General features: G+C 41.6%; 1 protein-coding gene across 2 annotated transcripts in view; it reads left to right on the forward strand.

Annotated features, from left to right (window-relative positions):
- COL17A1 (collagen type XVII alpha 1 chain) overlaps positions 1-17241 on the forward strand; it is a 39485-nt gene that overhangs the window by 5141 nt on the left and 17103 nt on the right. For both annotated transcript variants that reach the window (XM_053984334.1, XM_053984335.1), the window contains exons 3-26: positions 221-265; positions 1078-1176; positions 3100-3237; positions 3618-3665; positions 4617-4652; positions 6246-6293; positions 6619-6762; positions 7959-8102; positions 8825-8896; positions 9304-9387; positions 9723-9788; positions 11044-11205; positions 11573-11662; positions 11802-11846; positions 12437-12586; positions 13030-13245; positions 13553-13591; positions 14508-14534; positions 15015-15041; positions 15537-15599; positions 15776-15880; positions 16375-16437; positions 16817-16852; positions 17002-17055. In XM_053984334.1, coding sequence (XP_053840309.1) covers positions 221-265; positions 1078-1176; positions 3100-3237; positions 3618-3665; positions 4617-4652; positions 6246-6293; positions 6619-6762; positions 7959-8102; positions 8825-8896; positions 9304-9387; positions 9723-9788; positions 11044-11205; positions 11573-11662; positions 11802-11846; positions 12437-12586; positions 13030-13245; positions 13553-13591; positions 14508-14534; positions 15015-15041; positions 15537-15599; positions 15776-15880; positions 16375-16437; positions 16817-16852; positions 17002-17055 — 2001 coding nt within the window. The remainder of the gene's footprint in view (positions 1-220; positions 266-1077; positions 1177-3099; positions 3238-3617; positions 3666-4616; positions 4653-6245; positions 6294-6618; positions 6763-7958; positions 8103-8824; positions 8897-9303; positions 9388-9722; positions 9789-11043; positions 11206-11572; positions 11663-11801; positions 11847-12436; positions 12587-13029; positions 13246-13552; positions 13592-14507; positions 14535-15014; positions 15042-15536; positions 15600-15775; positions 15881-16374; positions 16438-16816; positions 16853-17001; positions 17056-17241) is intronic.

Genomic DNA, 17241 nt, shown 5'->3' on the forward strand with positions numbered 1-17241 from the left:
TATTCATATTCAGAGCTAGAAAGACCAGCAAAGAAACACAGCATTGTGTGATAATGAGCCTACAGCTACAGCCCCAGGCAGTGTTGTCTTAAGGGACTTTCATTTAAATGAGTCAATCTTCTTTGAACAAGTCATGCTTTTGCATGGAAAACAGGTAGAACACTGATCCAGTTTGGCTGTATTAACATGCTATTAATTCTGCACCCTTTTCTTCCCTTAGTTATTACAGAGACTGTAACCACAAGACTGACATCCTTGCCGCCCAGTAAGTAATTCTCAGTCATTGCATTGCTTCTGTGCCTCTCCATGCTATTTATTTGTCTGCATTATTTCCATTATGTCCATAAATCCCTGGGTGCAGCAGATCTCAGTGTATAAAGATCTGCATCCAAAGGACAGCAATTTTCAGAAATGCTTTTCTCCCAAAATTCTTGTTACTGGAGAGGTGTAGCATTTGAGGGGTCAGAGTCAGAAACAAAGCCACATACTCTACTAAGACTAGAAGACCAGACTCTGCAAAGATTTAAGTCCAGATATAGGGTCTCCAGTAGTGGTTTTCTGTTGGGAACAAGGATCAAAAGTGATGGGAACAGGTTCCACTGCTGGGGCTGCAGTGTATTATTTCCCTGTAATCTTACCCAACTGGCAACAGTGAGTGAATCTTTTCAGTAATATGAAAGGTCACAGGACATTTCTACCTCTACAGAGAAGTACAAGCTCCAAATAGGAAAGAATCCTCCACACTCTTTATCCCACCATATCCTTGATTAGATTGCTGCAGCTGAGTTGGCAAGGAATTGCATTATCATCTCATTTATGATGAGGGTTAACAGAAGTATCCTTCAGTCTGTGTATGAAGCAAAACTTGGCTACAAACCTGCTGGCTGTGGAGTGTGAATGCTTGTCTGCTCTGCCAAGACACTTCTCTGTACCTCTGATCTCTCACTAGATATGAAGCTGTACTTGTAAGTGAGTGTGTGGACAACTTTGGGTCCCGCCTGCCTTCTCTTGCAGTGTCCTTGCTCTTCCTATCTCCTGCCTGGGGAGAATATCTCATTTTGTGCTCATCTCTTTCAGAAGGAGGGAGCAGCAGTGGGCTCAAAACATCATCCCACACTGGAGGGAGTGGAGTGGAAAAGCGGTCGTACACCCATGGAAGCAGCTATGTGACCTCAAGTAAGGAAGGAAAGCATTGCCCAGCTGGAAACAGAGAGCAAAGGCAGCAGAAATGGGCTGAGGAGAGATTCAAGGCAGGGAAGTAGGGTGAGACAGGGGTAAGGAAAACAGGATTTATGAAAGTAGAATTGCCAAAGGCATACACAAAGCAAAGATATATCTTCCCTAAAGCTGGGCTTGAGAATGGGTGAGTAAATGGCAAAATCCCATTTTCCACAGGGAAAACTTAATTTCAGGAGAACAACAACAAAAATATTATTCCTACTGTTTTTAAGAAGTCATTCAGAAACTGAATTTCCCTTCTTTCAGGTTTTCTAAATCACAGTCATTCTGACCATTTTTGTTCTAAAGACTGTTTTGATTAATCTTTTTGTTGATCTTGCTAAGGGTAGAATATTATTAAAGAAATTCCTAGAAAATATTTTCTTATGTTTCTGTGCCCATGGCTTTAGCACTTTGAAGACTTTGCCAGATTTTCTGGATGTGCTAAATCAGTGTGTGCTGCCTACTCTGTAAAACCAGGATTCTTCTTTAACAGCATTCTTTGCCCAGCTGTTAGATTGTCATACCAAAGGCTTCTAAAGACTAAGCTTCCTAGCCAGGTACCTGGCACACTTCTCTGTCCCTAGTGAGACTGACTGTACAACTCTCTGTGCTCCAAGGGAGCTGGCAAACCAAAGGGAGTGAAGTGCACTTTGGAAGCTCAAGGGGAGAGTTAGCCATAGCCATACCAAAGAGATCTGACAGACACCTGCGTGCCAGTTAAAGGCCAGAGTGTGGAATCACTTTGCCTCAGGGCACATGTGAAGTAATTCCACTGCAGATGTTGGTCTAATTGTCTGGACTGGCACCAGTGTGAGAACTGAACCCTGTCCTGCAAACTCAGAGGACCATGCAGGATTACCGTCTTACTTTTTTCAGTATGTGGAAAAAGACAAAAGAGCCTGAACTTCAGAGATATTGAATTCTTGAAGTTTCACAGAGCATTGTGTAGTCTCTTCTTTCCCACTTCCTTGCAGAATGCCTCTAACAGAGGCCTACTTGGCACAGTAGTTCTTTCTGCTGAATTAAATGGAAAAGTTGAGAACAGAATAAGTCCTTTTAGAGGGGAAGTTGGCACAAAACCACTGTTGAGATCAAAAGGACACACTTTTTGTAGGGATGGGTAAACAATATCCAGTTTGATCCTGCTGATCAGCATAGATAGGTTGCAGTTTATCACAGGGTTTCCTTTGTGCTGCACCCTGATCATACTCCAGCATTAGATTTTGTGCAAGAGTATGAACACAGTAACTACAGCTTCTTTCAGTTCCTTCTCAACAGCACTGATGTGAATTAGGAGGGAAATTGTTTCTTCTGTCTACATATAGCAGGTACTAATAATGTCCAGACTGTCTAGGGCCTGGCACACACCTCAATAACTTCTCCAGAAAATGGACTAAGTGGGAGTGTGGATAGCTGCTTTATGGGAAAGTGGACTCATCTCTGTGTTCCATTATCTCATAAACCGCATCCTTCAGTACTTTGAGCTTGGTTTAACAGTCTCCCAGTTTTTGTAGCCTATGTCATGTAACACTTGAGTTTACAAGTGAATCTATATCCTAACCAAAACTCAGCATCATCCAGAGCTAGGTTTTTTCCTGCTCAGGGGAGATGGTTCACTATTGCACTAGAACCTGGGTTCATACATATTATTGCCAAATTTGTTTTGAAACCATAGTGATAACCAATACTCCTCTCTGTCCTGAATGCTGAGGACAGCCAGAGTTAGACCCTGATATTGTTCTTGTCCATCTCTCGGTGTGAAACACCAGTGCAAATTTTTCCAGCTCAGAAGATAGTAACATAAAGCACCCAGGGCATCCAGAGTGTACTGCCAGGACTTCTCTTCCATTTGCTGAGTGTGTTTTGTTTTAACCATAGGTGGAAGTGGTAGATTGCATTCAACATCGTCATCCTCCAGCTACAGACAAGCCCAGTCTCCCAGCTCTACTCTCACCAAATCACCTGGCTCAACATTTGAAAGAAAAACCTATGTCAACCGCCATGCAACATATGAAGGTATCACAGAACATGCCATAGAAGGGAGGCAATGTGCAGTGGAGGCAATCTGCAGTGCACTCTGAGGTCACATTAGTGCAAAATTATCCCCAGTCCCATTGTGATTTTCCTAGGAAATAAGCCATCAGGGACAGAATTTCATGATTAAGTCCTACTTATCCTAAAAGTAATGCTCATTCCTAAAAGGAGTTGTGGCATATACTTGTTGAAAGACATTAGCAACTCTTTCATGTGAAACCTGAATAGCTCTTTTTTTTTTTTTTTTTTTAATGGAAATGTTTTCTTCCCATTGAGATTAAACAGTTGCCAGGAAGACATGTTTTGAAAGTTTTTAATGATCTTGTACAAAGTATTAATGAACATCTTTCTGTTCTTTGCAGGGAGCTCCAGTGCCAACTCTTCTCCTGAGTTTCCCAGAAAAGATTTTGGTACGTCCTTTTTAGAGCTGTTCCTCTGAACGTTATGGCAGGGTCATGTGAGTTGATGACCATAATGGCTTTTTGCACATTGCTGTGTCCTTCTCTACCAATGCTACCTCTGTATTGGGCCATCATGCAGCTCCTTCAGAGGAGTTATTTGGGATTTACATTAACAGCTGAAAGTCAGGTCTCTGGATGATCACATTCAAACAGAGGGTGGATACTGTGTATCTGCTACTCTCAGCTGCTTTTGTGATATTCCCTGTATGATATAGGACATGGACAGGAGAAGACAGACATGGGATACTTCATAGCATTCGCTTCACCCTTCCAGAATAGCTCAGAGAACAGAGCTGCAAGCAAGAAAGTCCAGACTCTTAGGATTTTGAGTCATTGCTGGATACACTTTTCCAGTAGCTCATTTCTGGACTTCATCAAGTATATATGGAAAAATGAAGTGGCTATCAAGTGATATATTTACACTAAACATTGTCAGCAGGTATTGTCTTGCCCTGCCCAAACTCTGAGCTGCTGATTTTACTCAGTGAAGATAGTGAAACATTATGATCAGGTCACCTTTTGGCTCATAGAGGAGGCAGGATTTCACAATATCCAGCATTGGTCAGTGGGGTCAATAGGCCTCTTAACTTCCTTTTGGTCATTTGAAATGGGACATCACCATCTACAAACAACATTTCTCTGTATAAAAAGAAACAGTATCTGGTCCACAAGGGCTAAAGGTGCTGCTGATTCTTTGGAATACCTTATGGCCTAAAGGGGGCCTGATAAAATCTCTTAATGGTTCAATTCTCCCAGTTGTGGTCCAAGAAAAGTTACTGTCTGAATATAAGCACTCTGAGTAAGAGTACTTATTTTCTTACTTATTTCTTATGTACTGATTTTCAGAGATGTCACAGCCAGTAAAGACTATTACAAATTTTCTCTTATTACTGTTCACAGCATCTGCCTCTACGAGAGGGAGAAGCCAAAGTCGAGGTGAGTGACACTGTTCTTTGAGAAGCCTCCTTTTTTCAGTTCAGCATAATTCAGGTATGTTAAATAGACCTATTCTTTAGCTGGAATCCACCAGTTTAAGTGTAGAACAGTCAGATGAGGTACATGGATCTGCACCACTTCAGATGTGAACAATGAATCTGTAAGCAGTTGTTTAAACAAGCTTGGTGTAAAAATTGACCTTAGTGAATGCCATGGTAGTTCGGACTGTGTCAGAAAGGAAGATATTCTTGGAAACCTGGATGTCTGAGGGCACAGAACATAGTCTTCCAACTTGTCTGTTCACTACAATAACCTTAGTCCATCCATGCTCTGGGACCAGCCTCTGACATATTTACAGTAATTGCATTCATGCTTTTCCTACTGTGATCTGTCTTGCAAACCATAAAGCCCTGAAATAATCTCATGCTGATAGTAAAGAGATGGTGAGGAAATTGCAGACTTACTGTGGTCTGTAGCCAGCTCACTGTAAAGCTCTGCATTGTTTAAATCATTCAGCTCTTCTAATAATTTATTAACAGTGTTGGGGAGAGAAGGATTATTTTGGTCTCCAAGAATGTAGTATGTTTCCAGTTGCTTGAAGAGGAAATTATAATGTCACTTTATTAACATTATATATAATGTTAATTTTAGCAGAAGGTATAAATCACAGCATGGTCTTGCACAATCCTCTTGGAGTGTGTCACATTCCCAATTATTCTGCCTCAGATTGTCACAGTCTCCTCTAGCACACTACATACCTGAGCTCCCAGCAGAACTAGGCCATGCATAATAAAGTAGACACCAGAGAATCAGGTACAGCTTCTCATATTACTTCAGAAAATAATTCCAATCCATCATCTTCTCCACATGAATGCCATATAGTATTTCTTTTCTAGTGCATGCACTGTCAGATTTCATCATGAGGAGCATGTATCACATGTTCTGGCTGGCCACTTTGCTTGTGGGAGGCAAGTTTAAAGGCTCACCCCAGCCAAATCACATTAACTTTGCAGTTTCTTGTGCTAGACAGTAAAGGTCCAGTAAAAGTAAGGTAATAGCAATTGAGTATCTGGTGAGAATGTTGGCTGAAAACTGGACTGGTTACATTCAGTGAGCCGAAAGAGAAGTCAGTAACTAGCAAGAGAATGAATCATACAGCCCACTGTAGAGATGTCAGTTGTACCCAAGAAGTAGTAGGGAATTTGTGTATTTAATAAACTTCTTTTGCTTCTCTAATTTTTTTGTTCAGAAGGACAATAAAATAATACTTGTGATGAGTGAGGACTGCATAATTAGACCTTCTGTATATCAGACAGTAGCAGCATTATTGACTTCAGCAGAGGCCATCAATGAGTGAAATATAATTCCCTGGAATTTAAAGTAACAAAATGTGACCCCAAAACATAAAGTCACCCAAGCTCATTAGCTACCAATTCACATGGGCCATGAGTACTGCTCAGATTAAACAGTCAGACAGCAAGGTGAAACAGACAGCAAGAAGGAAGGAAGTCACTTCAGCCTAAAGTTTCATTCCCAGCCCAGGGCACAAATTAATCTCTCTCCATATTCATGATCTGCTTTTTTTCTTCCCAGAGAGTGAAATACGAGTCCGACTGCAGAGCGCATCTCCCTCTGGCAGATGTGAGTTATTCCAGGGGTATCAGGGATAAGGTAGAGGGTGTTGCTGCTAGGGTTATGTCTTTTCCTATTAAGAACATTAATTTAGAGTGCCTTTTCTGGACAAGGAAACATTCTGTGGGTTAGGTGGTGCTCTTGCAAATATGTAAAATGGTATTTAGTCCCAGAAGCATCCTCTGGAGCTTTGTCATTAAGTGGCACTCTCAGAAAGTAACAACTTCATAGACATGCAGATAAATTCCACTGAATTATTTAGATCCAGAGCAAGATTACAGATCAATGAAACACTGGCTTTTGGGTGACTCTGGACACTTGTTTTTCCTGCTAGGGACGGAGTTGGATGACGTGAAACGTTTGCTGAAAGGAAGTCGATCTGCCAGCTGCAGCCCTACTCGATCACCATCTGGTACACTCCCGATACCGAAAAAGGCTGTGGTGGAGACAAAGATGGTCACTGAGAGCTCTCAGTCAGGTACTTGGGCATTAGCAATGTTGCAGTCATTCCAAACAGCATTTGCCATAAAAAGTACTCACTTGTTAAGAACATCCAGATAAGAATACAATGGTGTTCCTGTACAGAAAAAGAGTCAGAATGCTGAAAAACTGTCCAGGTGTTGCTGTAACAAGAGCCATCTTAGGTATCTTTCTAGTGACTAGTCTAATTTCCAAAAAAATAAGTCCATTCTTTCTGCCACTAGTTTCAATTCAGAGGTATTTCTAGCAGAGATAAGAACTCTAAGCAAATGTGTCTGAGAGTGATTTGATCTTTTATCTCCAAGTGAGACAGAGAGATAGGACTGAAGACAACATTTCAGTGATTTATTAGCCATACCATTTGATAATAGCTCATCAGGAACTGTATGAGAAGACAAGGGGGAATGCTTCAAACTGAAAGAGGGCAGGCTTTGCTCAAATGTTAGGAAAAAATTATTTACTTTGAGAGTGGTGAGGCACTGGCACAAGTTGCCCAGAGAAGTTGTGGATGGCCCATCCCTGGAAGTGTTCCAGGCCAGAATGGATGAAACTTGGTCTAGTGCAAGGTGTCCCTTCCTATGGCAGGAGGTTGGAACTAGATGATCTTTAAGGTCCCTTTAATCCCAAATCATTCTGTAATTCTATAACTGAAGTGGTACTTAAATACTACAACCTTTTTTAATTATTTACATACCTCATGACAGGGCTTGAGAAAGTGGTATTGACATTGACTCCATTGTCTTCCATCAGTATCTAAAAACAATATCTTCTATCTTACTCAGAGTTCCAATCCTGTCTAAAATAGAATTTTAGTCCAGTACACTAGTGAACCAATCAGAGACATATGTGGGAAGCAAAAGCCATATATCCCATGGCCCAAGGTGATTTATTAATGGAGTGGCAGGCTGGGGTGGTTTATTCCGGTACCATAACAGCTATGAGCAATGAAATCTCTTCAAGGTGTTTTGTGAATGATCATGTTACCAGGTCAATCTATATTCCATTGGTTAAAATTTGTGGGGGCTGTAATCAGCTGACATTTGAGGTCAGTTATGCCATGCTAACCTGGAGTCATTGGGTTGACTCTACAAAGGTAATTGAAATGTCAGTTGTTTGCCCTATAAACCTGTGGTGCATGCTAAGCCACAAGCCTGGCCTTGTTGAAAACCACTTCTGTCTGCTTGCTTTTTGCAGTGTCAGGGACATATGACACAACCATACTGAATACTGCCCTCCCTTCATACATGTGGTCCTCCACTTTGCCTGCTGGGTCTTCCCTTGGTGGATACCATAACAGCTCTTCCTTGATCAATGCCATGTCTCACTCTACAGGATCAGGTATGCTGCCTGGATTGCCCAGGTTTGAAGGATGGAACTATTCTGAAACTGGTTCAAAAGCAGTTTTTTTTGCACAGGACAAACTAAAATGATGAAATAATCAAAATGGCAAAGGATATGCTTGATTTTTCTCTGGTTTTCTGTAATTTGGTGCTCTCTGCTTCTACACTAAATGTATCTCAAAATCTTTCTTTGTGAGGATTTATTGTCCTGACTCTCAGACTGTCACTAAATTTTGATGACATCTTTATGAATGAGGTCTAGCTCACATTCCCTATAAAAACTAGTTAAGACTCAAACTAATATTGGATTATCACGGCCCATTGTAAGAATGGCTCATATACTAAAAATATTATAAATAAGTTTTGTGTGTTCTTACACCTGGTGAGGCCCATTTCTAAGTGCCAGAGATTCTGCCTTCCCCAGTTGCAGAGAAAAACCACAAGAAGCTTTATGATGGAATACTATTTAAAGCTTTACTTTCTCTTACTGTCATACGATCTCATCTTGTCTGAGGCAGGATTTTTTTTGCCTTTGTCAGTTCAGTAAAAGGGTGGTTTTTTGTCACAATTGTCAAGATTTTTCCTCTGTGCAATTATTGTGCATTATCATTAGCTGCATTTCCAAGTTGACTCTTAATTTCTGGGACTATGCCACTGACCTTTGGATGTTAGATTTATGATTTGAGAGGAGTAATAATATTTCACTTCCTCTTTTTGCAGTTTTTGGTGTTCCAAATAACCTGGCTCCCAGTAATCATACTCTGAATGCAGGCCTCAGCTCTTCCTCTACAGGTCAGATTTTTCTTCCCTTCACACTTTGACAGTACTGCATTTCTGGCAGACAACTACAGTGAAATAATACCAATATACCCGTTTCTCTCCTATTCCTTATCTGAGAGTCGGCAGCTCTTTGCCCCACCTGCAGAAATGTCCATGCAGCCGTGAGACTTCACAATGTAACTCAATATAATGTTTTAAAATAGTTATCATTATTGTCCTGGGCCAACAATAACAATACAGCAAGGTGAAGTATGCAACAAAACATTTTGTTGTAAGGCCTGTGGTGCCTCCAGAAAGCTGGTGAAATTTGTTTGGAGAGGTCATTATTTTTGTGTCACTGGTTTTGTTTGGGTTTTAGCCAGAATGCCACCTGCACTGCAGGACTCATATAACTCTCATTGCAATGCTTTTCTTTGCAGTATTTGGAGTTCAAAACAACCTGTCTCCAAGCTCTTCTTCTGCAACCCAGAATGCTACAGCAGCCTCTGCAAGTCAGCAACAAAGTAAGCTTAGAGAAAGTGTGAGAGTCACCAATGTGTGCTTCTTTCTGCCACCTTTTCTGTAGTGACTAGAAGGTTCTTCTTGACAGAGGCCTCCTCATCACCTTCTTCTTGTGTGGCACAGTGTGGTATGAAGGGATATTGAGGAACATTTCCTCTGCTGTGCATGTGCAGGAACAGCTCCCAGTGCTGATGCACTAGAAATTTGCTTGCTGGAGAAACCCTTGTTTGTTTGAGTTGTCCAAGGAAAAAATGAGAAAAGATTTTTGAAATGTTTTGCTGCGTGTAGATCCCTTGTTGTCCTTCATCTCTGTCATTGTTGAATTTCTTCTTTGCAGCGTATGGGATGAAGAACACTTCTCAGAGCAACACCATGGCAAGTACTGGTGTGTCTGCCTCAGCAGGTGAGTGTGTCATTCACAGGTGTGTAGGCATAGCCTTGTACGAGCATATCATAAAAATGAGTTAGAGACTCAGTGAGTGACACTCAGGTGCATAACTTGTCACTAGCCAGTACCTTTCTGAAAAGAAAGAGAGTCAGAATCTAAGAATGAGCAAATGAACTGGTCTCTGATTCAGTTCTCTACAATAATTTGGATTGTTTAATTCTGAGCTATTTCTGCTCAGCAGGCAGGAAGCTGGATAGAAGAGCACACATGTGAAATTGTACTTCATTTGAAGCCAAAACATTTGCTATGTTGCTCTTAAAAATAATTTTTCAATTGTACCAGCTTCAACCAGTGAAAAATGAAGGAATTTACTTATACATGATCAGAATACTTTTTTTTTAATGAGAGAAGCCCTTTGTCCTTGAACAGTCAGGATTCATCCTTTCCAGCTCTTTTCTGCAACTCTGAGAGTTATAAATTACACTTTTTTCTTTGTATGTAGAGAAAGCCAAGTTAACCTTGTAATCCAAGGACTCCCAAAGACAAGGCTTAAAAATAGATCTAAAGACCACAGAAGTTATAACATTTCTAATAAAGATTTACTCCATGTTCTGCTAGAGTAATGGAATAATGCCATTCTGTTTATCTTGATTTTCAGTATTGTGTCAGTGTACAAATTCATGTTTGTACATCATTCCAGACATACTTCATAATGCCTAGTGGCTTGAGAGTGACCACAGTGATGATTTTGAACCTTGTTTGGCCTGTGCCAAACCTCAGTAAAGGGCAGCTCAATGTCTCCTAACCCTGCCTGGCTCCCAGGATATGAAGTGCTTTGTGCTTGACAGAGTAGCTTGGCAGTGCTTGATGGGCTCCTCAGCTTGAGCTGTGCTGGCTCTGCTGACCCTTGAATATCTCTCTCAGGCTGAGTTTCTCTGACCCCACAGGAAGTGTGTTTGAGGAGCAAAGAGCTCATTGAGCAAATCACTTCTACATATGATATAATTCCAGATGTTGTCCAGTTCTGGCAGCAGGGTGAAATGCACATTTCCTTACTAGTGAAATGCACACCTCCAAAGAAACCTAATGACATGCACAGCTCTCCTGTTACCTTTAGTGACCAGTATGTCTCTTACGGGGTCTTATTGTAGTGGCAACCCCAATCACAATGTGACCACCTGTTTTTGTGAACAAAAGTGATGTGGCTTGTAGTTACGGACTCAGTGGCCCACAGTCATCTCTTCTTTACCATCTTTTACAAATATTCTAGGAGGAACTGTTTTGAGCTCCCAGGGAGACGACATTCTGCGCAAAGACTGCAAGTTCCTGCTGCTGGAGAAGGAGAAGGCACCTGCAAAGGAGATGGAGCTCTTGGTCATGACAAAGGACACTGGCAAAGTCTTTAGTGCTTCTAACACTGGGCTTAATGGAGGTAACATCCCTTTTTCAGGACATATGGTTATTCTGAGGGCAGAGAAATGGAGACTGATCATAAGGGAAGTTCAACATTCAGGGCACTACACCTAACTTGTACATCATACAAGAACCTCTGACAGGCAGGCAGCTTTTATCCATGCCAGCTGAAACCTCGGTCTGGCTTTTGCATTTGAAGCTCCAGAGTGTGCCTCGGGATATTTCACAAAGCTCAGGAGCTTTGAGAGAAAAAATAAACTAGATCTGGTTTAGACAGGCGGAGCTATTGTGTCTTCCCAAGAAAAATACACCTTTGCCAGTGAAAGAAGATTGGCCTGGTTTAACTTCTGGTGTAATGTTTCTAATTATATTTGGTTCCTATTTAGGATCTTTTGTAGAAGACACCTTGAAGAAAGAGAAGCAGGGATTTTCCTCCTCTTATGCTACAGATACTGGCCTAAAATCAGATGCAAATGGTAAGAATTTGTTCCTGTGCAAATGCAACACAACTTTCTTCTTCTGCCTCCATTACTACCTTTCCCTTTCAAGCCCACAATCTAAATTTTATCATGCACAGAAAGACTGGTAAAATCTCTTTTACTATTGTCAAAACAGGAGGGCTGAAATCCATGCCAAAAAGGGACAAAGAAACTTACGCAGGTAAGTGATGCCACTCAGACTTTCATTGGAAGAAGCACCAAAGCACAATACACAAAAAACCAATTGTTCTTGAGGGACATGAATGGTCTCTGAGCAATGAATCAGAGGGAGGGAATGTTCAGGAGGTTACCAGAGAAATTGGTACCAGTGATTTGATTGTAGATAAGTGGACAGTTGGGTTATTTTTTCATGACTAGAGAAAATCAGATAGCTGACAGTCCAGCTGCATCCTACTACTGGGACAGATTTATGGGGAAGAGAAGGCTCAGACAGACCATGCTGGCTTTTGCTGTCATTTATGGCTCAGATCTGTACAAAAAATTTACTCCCATGTGATCATGTTTTCCAGCTGTTATTTTTAAATGCACTGAGTGTTTTTGTCTCCTGTTTGAATTCCCTTAGGAAATACTGTTCCCAGCTTCCACAGGGACTAGAATTACACTCACCATGTGCACAGAGTGGCATAAAGATTTTTTTCCATAGCCCTCTATATAATGTATCAGGCCCTGATGCCCTTATTGTAAGAGATTCTTAACTCTGAAGTCAAGAAACTCTTCATTAACTGGGAGATTCTTCCTTCCCTCTTCCAGAAATACCAAGTGGTGATGCAGGAGGTGCAATTGGATCAGCACCATCCTGGTGTCCCTGTGGTTCCTGCTGTAGCTGGTGGAAATGGCTCCTGGGTTTGCTTCTAACCTGGTTGTTTCTCCTTGGATTGCTTTTTGGACTCATTGCTCTGGGTAAGAAATAACTGAGGAGAAAATGTTGAATAGTATAGAATGACAAAGGTTTTAAGCTGGGAACAAGCGCAAGCACCAGAGATACCAGGCCAGAGAACTGAGTAAAACATTCAGTTTAATGGTGACTTGCTACTGAGATATAAATGAACAGAAAGAATGGATAAGGAATACAATATTTGTTGAGGAGTTACATAGTCCTGGGGTGAGTAGGATAGGAAAGCTCCTGAGATCTGAGGTCTACTGCTCCAAGACTGACAGATTCCAAAGCTGTCATTTAAATTCCAGATATCCCTTCTGGGAGGAAAAAAGATACAAGGAATTCTGCAAAACTCAGTGGCCATAGCCACATGACACAGTGTTGCCATGTTCCTGTGATAGCATGAGATATTTCAGGCATGCATATCTGGGTGCATGTTCCCTAGCATTTTCCTTTAACCTTCCAGCTGAAGAAGTGAGAAAGCTGAAATCTCGTGTGGAAGACCTGGAAAAAATCAATGATGGCCTCCTGGCAATTAACCAAGGGAATTCAAAACTAGAAAAGGCTGTTTCAAGAGTAGACTTTCTTCACGGTAACTTACCTTCCTCAACCTTCCCATATGAAAATGAAGAGTCAGTCTGGTTGATGGTGAAGAGCAGACTGAATAAGGAAATAGAACGAGGTGAGCAGAGTCAAAAAATGAATACCTTATACCCATAGCTTATTTCTCATGCTACTTTTGTTAGCAAGGGAAAGGTGATTTACTTCTGTTTAGCGCATGATGGAAAGAGATGAACAACAGAGGAGCCAACATTCTCCCATCTTTAGAAATTTCATGTATTTGTGAAAACAAATTTACTGAGGAAACTTACAAAACCATACTGTGCTGCTTGTAGCCTCAAATCCAAATAGATGGATCCTTGTTCTTGAAATAAGTAGCTACTCTGCTGTATAATGAATTCTAACGGCCCCTTCATTTCCTGTTACAGGCTACTTCCGAGGGGAGAGAGGAGAACGTGGTGAGAAAGGTACAGCCATATAGTCCTTCTCTTCCCTTGTCCAGTTCCTTGGCTCTGGCAATACACAATTTTGTGGTGGTTGTTGCTTCAAGGGGCAATTAGCAATGAGAAAGATGAAGATGATTTGTACTTGAACAAAAAGAATCAGAATTGTTTAGGTTGAAAAAGACCTTGAAGATTATGGAGTCCAACCATAAATGTAACACTGTCCATGTCCATCACTAAACCAGGTCCCTAAGGGTCACATCCCTTTTCAATACCTCCAGGGACAACTCTTCCCCTGGGCAGCCTGTTCCAATTCCCCATAACCCTTTTGGTGAAGAAATTTTTCTTGATATCCAATTTAAACCTCCCTGGTGCAGCTTGAGGCCATTTCTTCTTGTCCTATCACTTGTTACTTGGGAGAAGTGGCTGACGCCCAGCTCACTGTCCTCCTTTTAGGCAGTTGTAGAGAGCAATAAGGTCCGCCCCAAGTCTTCTCTGTTCCAGGCTAAACACACCCTGCTCCCTCAGCCACTCCTCACAGGATTTGTGTTCCAGACCTTCACCAGCTCTGTTTCTCTTCTCTGGACTCACTTCAGTACCTCAAGACCTTGTAGTGAGGGGCCAGAACTGGATACAGCAGTGGGGTGCAGCCTCACCAGAGCTGAGTGCAGGGGGACAATCATTGTACTGCTCTTGCCAGTTTGCCATGTAAACTGTAGAGACCCTGATCGCACACAGAACAATACAGGAGGCTCAGTCTTGTATTGCGCCAGTGTGAAAGGCCAGATTGTGTCTGGTCCTGTACTATTCCAGTGTGAAGTGTCCTGTTTGGCCATAATTCCTTTGTTTTTAATTAAAAGTGGGAAAGCAACTATAAGACAAAATGAATGAGTAATCATAGGATGGCTCTTGATTCAAATTTTTTTTCCACTTTTCTCAGGTGACATGGGAATACAAGGTCCCAAAGGTGAGTCTAGAGTTACCTGCTTTCTCAGGAAGATTGGTAGCCTGTCGTAGGGCCTGGTTTTTTGTTACTCCAGAATTTGGAGAGGCTGATTCTAGTTATCTGTTAGTTCAGATATTGTTGTGAAGATTGGGGTTTTTCTCTCGTTTTCTGGTCAAAGAAAATTTTAGAGTTCATAGTAGAAGAGATAATACATCTCGCTTTGAATCTGGAAGCTCCTTTTGCCTGGATGGAAGTAATTCCTGAAGTCAGGCTCTACATGGTTTAATCACAGAGTGCTTCAGTGCCCAGAGAGTTTTGCATGGTGTGAATGATTCAATTATTTGCATAATAGAAAATAGAAGGGAGACAATTGCTGGAGACACTGGAACTTGTAAATATTCCAGGAACATAAACTCCTTTTTATGAGGGTGAGGGTTAGCCAAAGTGACAAAAAGAGAAGACTTATTCCCCCACTGACTGTCTTTTCATTTCTGTCTACAGGTGATCGAGGACTTCCTGGTGCCCCAGGTGGGCTATAGTTCAATTCCTCTTTGAGGGAGGACATTTACTTACATTACTGTGGACAAGAACAAATTTTGCACTTTCTTGAAAAATTCCTTGAACTTAGCTCAAGGTGGTTCTCTGAAGAGTCAATATTTAGCATAGACTAAGTCACTTGATTAATATCTTGGTGCTGAGCTACAGACACAGCTCAGAGACTTGGTTACAAGCAAAGCCTTGGTCAGACTTCCCCTTAGTTGAACATGCTGAATTTGGGTTTGTGAAGATTCTAGACTAGCACTGAAAGAGTCCTGCAGATGCATAAATACTTGATTCAGCTTTCTTGTGTTTTTATATGTATTATGTTCTTCTAAAGAGATCAAGTACCCACCTTATGAGTAATATATTCTTTACCCCATAGAATTAATCTCTCCAGGCTTGAGGTTCCCCTAAGTTGCATGCTATTCTTTTATGGTACATAGTCAAGAACTTTACTGAATGCTTACTGTGTTTTCTTTCCAGGCATTCCTGGTCCAATTGGGCATGCAGGACCAGAAGGACCAAAAGGCCAGAAGGGAAGCATGGGTGAGCATCTCTGTCAGTGCTGTGAGTCATTCACAACTGGCTGACACATGGCATGGGAATATAGACACCTGGCTGGTGTGATCATTGCCTTCCCCACTGGAGCTGGCCACAGGTCCTTTTGCCCAAGGCCTCCCTCCCACAGACACCTGCTTTTACAAGGTGCTTCTTTCCTGTAGGTGAGCCTGGCATGGAAGGTCCCATGGGACAAAGAGGTAGAGAAGGGATGCCAGGGCCTCGAGGGGAGCCAGGACCACCTGGATTTGGAGAAAAAGGAGACAGAGGTAGGAACCAAGTGTCTTGTTGTTGGATAAAACAAAGATGGATAAAAGCAAGAGTTTGGTCCTGATTAATAGAACATCTCAGTGATAAAATTTGATTTCACTATTCAAATCCAGAATTGATATCTATACATTTCCCAGCACAGATTAATATGGCTTAAAGGATTTTTTTTTAGCAGACTTATAATGGGTAAACAAGGATTACTTTGGTTTCCCAGATCTTACAGTCAAGTTTGAGTCTGACAGAACCAAAATCATATCACTATCAACGTTATCTTCTTCCCTGTTATCCAGATCATCAAAGCTGGGGAATTCATCTTGCCAAAGCCCAGTTAGCTCATATTTTTTCTTGGACAATGCATATCTATTTGGCTGTTTTGAACTGATGAGCAGATTATTCATGACACTTACCAGAGAAAGATAACAGTAGATGGAATAATGGAAAAATAGAATTATGGCTGTATTCTACCGTGTCTATTCATGCTCTTATTTTGCAGGTGCTATTGGTGAGCCAGGTCCTCCAGGGCCACCTGGACCCCCAGGTTCTACTGGCCTAAAAGGTAAATGTGAAGATGGAGAGAGAGCACCTAACAGAGAGGTTAGGAGTAAATGGGCACCCCAGCTGTCCTGTTTCACTTGTGTTGCTCTGCAGTAACCAGAAAAGTGAACTAATGGTCTGAAGCACATATCCCAGTTGAGATGGATGGCTTGGGTCTCTTTACTTAAGTGAAAAGCATTTCCTCAATGTCACAAGGACTAAGTTCTCTAAATTTGTTGTCCTGGTTTTGAGGATGCCAGTAATGCAAATCCTTCTAATGGCTGGGGAAATTCCAATCCACTAAACACCTATTGGGTTGTGGATGCTGTTGGGCAAACTGAAAGAAATTTGATCATTTTATAATTGTGGTGGTACTAAAATAAAATCCATGTTCCTTACAGGCCTGATGGGTTCTCCAGGCCCACAAGGTCCTCCAGGTGAGTGCTGCATTCTTTTTTTCCTTTGCTGTGGCATCTAGAGACTGAGGAGAACAAAACCAGTGACAGCTTCTCATAGTTTTTCTGCTTCAGTGATGCATTGTGGGGAGTGGGATGAATGAAACCCCCCCCATCTCATTTTTCTGCAGGTCCTCCTGGCCTACAAGGATTTAGAGGTGAAGCAGGACTCCCAGGTGCTAAAGGTAACTTTCTCTTCCCCCTGGCAAATAAAGCAGCACTAGCTGAGGTGCTTTTCTAGCACTGCTCTGAACAGCAGACATGGTCTGACCATGTCACATTTTGATTCTAAGGGCAAAGAAAAGCATAAGCCTGAAGAAAAGGGAGGCAACCCAAAACTTAGTCAGTGATTGCTAGCAAATATTGAGAAA

The sequence above is a fragment of the Vidua macroura genome, chromosome 8, assembly GCF_024509145.1.
Source record: "Vidua macroura isolate BioBank_ID:100142 chromosome 8, ASM2450914v1, whole genome shotgun sequence".
NCBI classification, from domain to species: domain Eukaryota; kingdom Metazoa; phylum Chordata; class Aves; order Passeriformes; family Viduidae; genus Vidua; species Vidua macroura.